At 46.1% G+C, this 6,000-nt stretch overlaps 1 protein-coding gene across 3 annotated transcripts in view; it reads left to right on the top strand.

The window, feature by feature from the left end:
• Positions 1 to 815: 815 nt before the first annotated feature.
• Positions 816 to 6,000, top strand: part of PSAP (prosaposin) — a 32,873-nt gene continuing 27,688 nt past the window's right edge. For all 3 annotated transcript variants that reach the window (XM_047702763.1, XM_047702762.1, XM_047702761.1), the window contains exon 1: positions 816 to 955. In XM_047702763.1, the coding sequence (XP_047558719.1) occupies positions 916 to 955 (40 nt within the window). In that variant the 5' untranslated portion in view covers positions 816 to 915. The remainder of the gene's footprint in view (positions 956 to 6,000) is intronic.

Below are 6,000 nucleotides of genomic sequence, written 5' to 3'. Positions count from 1 at the left end.
GACTGGGTCAGCCACAGGCAGAGGGCAAGAGGTTTTGTGTGGGCCACCTGGGCCTTTCTTATTCTGGAATGAGATGGAGGTTGAGGGCTGCACCGTGTGGGGCCACTTCTGCCTGCAACAAGGTCTCTGGCTGGTGCACAGCCAGGTTCTCAAATTCCGGCTTCACTTCTCTAATGGCTGAGGCACTTCTTACTCTTTCCCATCTTACCCTTCACTTTGTCCAACCCCAGGACAAACCCTGGTAGGACGTCGGGAGGGACTGTATTTAATACCGAAACCTTGTCTGTGGGTCATGAGGAGAAGCGATTGTGGATATGAAATGTTTACAGGGAAAAGCAGGGCCCAGGGTGAAGCTACATGCCGGCCCTAGCTAGGTGAATATATAAACCTCATATAGGAGACAATGTGGGCGGGTTGGTGAGTTTGACTAACGTCCTTGAGAACTCAAAGTCGTTAACCTTTCTAAGCTTGGCTTCTCACCTGAAAAATGGAACAGAAATAATAACAGAATATTATTTCTATATAATTTCTGTAACAGAAAATGGTAGCTCATAGAAAAAAAATGTGAGGCTTCAAAGATATTTATACAAAAAAAGATATTTATGCATATTAAAATCTCTAATGTTGACCTATTCAATTACTAGCTTTCTTTTTGGACGACCCTCCCCCTTCCACCACAAGTTCTTCCCCCTCCCGTCCTCCTCCCATCCCCCGTCCCGACCTCCTCCCAGCGCTCCGCCTCCAGTCGCGCAGGCGCCCTGCGCGGCGCTGAGTCAGGCTGCGGGGAGAGCTCAGGCCTGCCTGGCCGGGGCGGAGCTTGCGCATGCGCGGTGCACGGCTTCGGGGCGGGGCAGATTTATAGCCGCAGACGATCAGCTGACGCTCTGCATTGCGACTGCGGAGTCGGGCGTCGCCATGTACACTCTCCTTCTCCTGGCCAGCCTTCTGGGCGCGGGTAAGCCCTAAGACCCCCCCCCCCGCCTTGCGTCTAGGGAAGGGGTTCCGCGCAGAACGCGGCCCACCCGACCCCGATGGACCGTCCGGGGCCTCGCCGCCCAGCTCCCGGTAGAGGTTGACGAGGGGCTCTCAGTGCGCAGGCGCATGCGCAGCATCGATACCTGCTGGGCGGCGGAGGGGCTGTGGGAGGAGGCGGGGTGCCTGGCTGTCTTGAGTGCCCCAGGCCGGCCGCTCAGGGCTGGGGTCGGGGCGAGTGGGCTAGGAGGGCGGGACTGGAGTAGCATGTCCTTCAGGGACCGATTTGGTGCTGCCCGGGGCCTCCCCACAGCTACGGGGGGTGGGCCTGTATAGTGACCCCTCCTGCACCTGTTCTGTGCTTGGGCTGGGCGCACGTGATCCAGATGGACTAGAGCCCCCTCCAGCGGGCCACATTTTAGTCCTTGGCCTCAGTTGTCCTAGTTTTTAAGAATGTTGAAGTTGCAGGAAGCGCATAAGTATGTCTTCTGTTGATGTTTATCTTTACCTATGTATTCACTTTTGATCTTATTATCTTGAAGATGCTACGGGCTTTTGTGTGGGTGCTTTGGCAATGCAGTTCACGTTTCATCTCCTTTAAAAGGTCTCGCGCAGCCGCTGGCCGGTTTTAGCAGCTGCCTTTATCTTGGGGGAAAATGTAAGCACATGAGAAGCTGTCTGTGCACAGGAGTATTCTTACATTTGTTTGTGGCCCTGAAATAGTACTGGTGGTTATTAAAATCGTTGCAGGCTGTGAAGGCAACACTTGGGAACCGGCTCATTGCCCTCCTGGAATTAGAAGGATCCGTTCTGCATTCCCCATGTTACTCTGACCTTTCTCAGTTACTGTGCCCCCAAATCATGCTTTCACATCTTGAGCTCTTTTAAATCATCATGGTAAAGGAAAATGAGTGAGGTTGAGTACTTACCAAACTTCTATCGTTTGATAGTTGTGGGACCAGATTTTAATTTTTGTAGGGAGAGGATTCCAAGGCTGGGTTTTTTGTTTTTTGTTTTTTTTTCCCCCAGGTGTTATAGCTTACAGAGAGTAAATAAACCTGATCTTTAGGGCCAGCCTCATGTTCTGTTTCTCTGGCTAACTGTAATTAGGGGATAGCTTCCATTCTGTCATGCAGCTATTAAGATTTTGATAAACAGTAATAAAGTGGATGGTGGAATCAATGGAAAACCAAAGATAAAGGCTACTTACAGATGAAATAGATTTAAGAATGTTTTTCTGATGTTAGAGTACCTCCCAAGAATGTCTTGACCGTAAACCACACTTTTTTTTTTTTTTAAGATTTTATTTATTTATTTGTCAGAGAGAGAGAGCACAAGCAGAGGGAGAAGCAGGCTCCCGGCTGAGCAGGGATTCCTGATGTGAAATTCGATCCCAGGACCCTGGGATCATGACCTGAGCCGAAGGCGGACGCTTAACCAACTGAGCCATCCAGGCGTCCCTAAACCACGCTCTTAAACTTATTTTACTTGTAAGCCGTGAAAGGTGATCTGTTTATAAGGATTTTCGATTTTATAGTCAGTGAAGGAAGTATTTCTCACCGGGTTAATACTACTTGCTGTTTCATAGTCTGTAGGATAAACTAATACTAGTCTCTAAATTTTATTCTGCACTGGTTGAGAACAGTTTTTTGTTCTGTATCAAACAGTTGTTCCTACTGGCAGTGAATCACTCCTCACAAGACTTTTAGGAATTCTGAATCATTCAAATTACCCGGAAGGGGACTTGTTTCTTTTGAGGTGTATAATCCTTTACTGGTATACTTGGGAATATGGTTAACCAAAATATTTGGTTAACCAAGAGACCCTCTTCCTTTCCTGAACACTTCAGTAAATGAGAGTATGTTAAAATTGTAGGCCTTGTTCTAACCTTGCTGCCCGGCCTTGGGGTTTATCCCAAGGTTATAAGTTTCTAATGATACTGAGTTTGTTAGTGAAGGTGCATAGTGACCGCAGCCATCCTCTGCTCTCAGAGAGGTGTTTTGAACTTGCCATTGTTACATGGCACTACTATAGCACAGAATGTTCTCCTGAACCTGGAGAGGCTTTCGTGTGTGTGTGTTTTAATTATTATTTTATCTAAAGATTTTATTTATTTATTTGACACGGGAGTGGAGAGAAAGAGCAAGCACAAGCAGGGGGGCGGGCAGGCAGAGGGAGAAGTAGGCTCTCTGCTGAGCAAGGAGCCCGACGGGGTCCTCTATTCCAGGACCCTGGAATCACAACCCGAGCCGAAGGCAGTTGCTTAACTGACTGAGCCACCCAGGTGCCCACTTGGCAATTTTGATGATGTCCTGATGATTATAGAGACACTTGGTTTTGAGTTTTTATTTATCCTGTGGTGCCTCCCTTTCCCCCACCTGTAAAGAAAGGAAAGTAATGGTATACTGAGAAAATTGGAGAGCATCTAATCTAACCTCTTCAGAAGGGTTGAAGACGCTGATGTGCCCCCAGAAGTGACTCTCCCAAATCATAAGCCATTTACTGGGAAGTCAGGATCAGAACCTGGGACGTCTCTGACAGTGCTTGCTCTTTTCCTAGTCTTCCGTCAGCACTTAGCTTTTACAAACTCTTAAAACACTTAGCTTTCGGTTTCGTATGTTGGTATGTAATATGTGTTGGTATGTAATTTACATACCAACAACATGCACATTTTAAATGTACAATTTGATGAATTATCACAGAGTGAAGATCACCGCTGTAAGCAGCCCCCAAGGTCAAGGAATAGAGAGCATTAACAGCGTCCAGAAGCCCCTGTGCCCCACCCATTCACTACCCTGTTACACTTGCCCCAAAGGAAACCACTTTATTAGCTTCCAGCACCGCAGATGTAAAAATAACTGTCTTTGAACTTTTCGCACATGGAATCCTATGGTAAGGGCATACTGTTGGGTGCTCCTCTCGTAGAAAAAGGCAGGGCCAGTGTTAACGAGGTGATATGTGTAAAGCCTGGGATGTGCCTGGGATGTGGTATGTGCTCATGGGAGCTTAGGTGCCCTGTTACTGTCACTTGTGTGGTGGCTAACCAAGTGGCGGTGTGTGCCCAACCCTGAGGCAGGTAGGCTCTCTCGGGATGTTAGAATGTATTATATATACATATATATTCATTGGATAGTTTATTTTTACGATGATTCAATGTATGGATTTAATGGTGCAGCCTACTGAATAGCAGCAAAACTTCAGTTCTCAATTGACAGAACTTCTGGATAAATACCATTTCTCAATTTTCAATCTGTAATCAGTTTTATTCTTTTTTTTTTTTTTTTAAGATTTTTATTTATTTATTTGACAGGCAGCGTGACAGCAAGAGGGGGAACACAAAGGGAGTAGGAGAGGGAGAAGCAGGCTTCCCGCCAAGCAGGGAGCCTGATGCAGGGCTTGATCCCAGAACCCTGGGATCTTGACCTGAGCCAAAGGCAGCCGATTAACGACTGAGGCACCCAGGCGCCCCAGTAATCAGTTTTATTCTGAAAGCATTAATGTAATTCATGAAGGGTTTGTTTGTATTAACCAGTCAAGGATTTGGTAAGTGCTTTAATTGCATTTGACAAGTTGAATCCAAGACTCTATGAGTGGTTCTGCGGTGGAAGTATATTGAGTTGAGTGTTCTGGATTTTTCTAGATCAGGGGAAGGAGAAGTTGTTCCTCCATTTTCTTGGTTTGTGAAACTGGAATGGCCAGGCTGCAGCTTGACTAGATGGGGAAGAGGGAGGAAGGACAGGGTGCTGCTGGCTGGGGAAAGTGCCTAATAAGGCATGGAAAGCTCTCTAAGCCAAGACCATGTCACTTGGGCAAGTGTGTGCCACAGCTTTTGGAGACCGTCTTCTAGCATGAGTGTTTTAGATTACTGGATGCCAGGCTCAGAGCCCTGCTTTCTGGCTCCTGTTTGGTTCTGCCACGAGGAAGGACTGGATTTTCTTTAAATCGCCAGAAAAGAATACTAATTATATTACCCTGCCTCCCCCCCCCCAAATAATTTTAAAATGATGTTGAAAAATACAGTGATTGGGATGAAGAATGTGGTTGTTGCAGAAGTACTAGTTGCTTTACTTTTTTGTTGTTGTTCTGTGAAGTTCAGAAAAAAAACCAGAATTATGTCCTTGGGTAATAATTTGAGTACTGAAAAATAATCTAAACTTCATGTTTTCTTCTGCAATTTGTAATTATAATGGGATTGAGAGGAAACTGAAAAGAATTTTATCATGTTGCTGATAGCTGTATGCCCTGGCCAAGTTACACTGTCCTTTCTCATCTGCAAAATAGGGTTACTGATTATTCCAATCTAATAAGGTTGCTATGAGGGTTTAGTATTTTGCTCTATAGAAGGGCATAGGTGATAGGTACTGTAAGATTGGCTGCTGTACCGCGAGTAAACCATGTCCTATTTGTCAGTGTCCTTGTTGTCCCTGTACAAGCGACTCTCCTCTGCCCTTGATTTCTTGATATCCCTTGGCTTCATTCATTTCAAAGGTCTTGAATTTAATAAAACCATTAAATTGCCTTACAAATGTGTGTGCTGTGTGTAATTACTGGGTCAGGAAAATCAACCAGGAGAGGCAGTCCGCAGTTAAGAGGGGGTGCGAGTCTGTACTCGAGTTAGCCAGACTGGGTTTAGAACTACATCAGCCTTTCTCAGGAGCCTGGCAGATCAGGGCCATGGCAGGGTAATCTGAGTGTTCTTATTCTAGGTCTGTCTAACCGTGACAGCTATTTAAGTCCCCTCATCTGGTCCCCATCCAGAAAAGGAGGTGAACTGTTGAGATAATGGCTGCACACCATGAATAAGTCCAAAAGTGTAAAAATTAGGGCAAAAGTGTGTTTCCTTCCCACCACTGTCCCCCAGACCTTTTTTTTCTTTTTTGAAGATTTTATTTATTTGAGAGGGAGAGAGAGGAAGCATGAGAGGAGAGAGGTCAGCGGGAGAAGCAGACTCCCTTCCGAGGAGAGAGCCTGATTTGGGACTGGATCCTGGGACTCCAGGATCATAATCTGAGATGACGGCAGTTGCTT

The sequence above is a fragment of the Lutra lutra genome, chromosome 14, assembly GCF_902655055.1.
Source record: "Lutra lutra chromosome 14, mLutLut1.2, whole genome shotgun sequence".
Classification (NCBI taxonomy): domain Eukaryota; kingdom Metazoa; phylum Chordata; class Mammalia; order Carnivora; family Mustelidae; genus Lutra; species Lutra lutra.
Note: the sequence above shows the minus strand (reverse complement) of the source record. Positions and strands in the feature narration are given on the sequence as shown.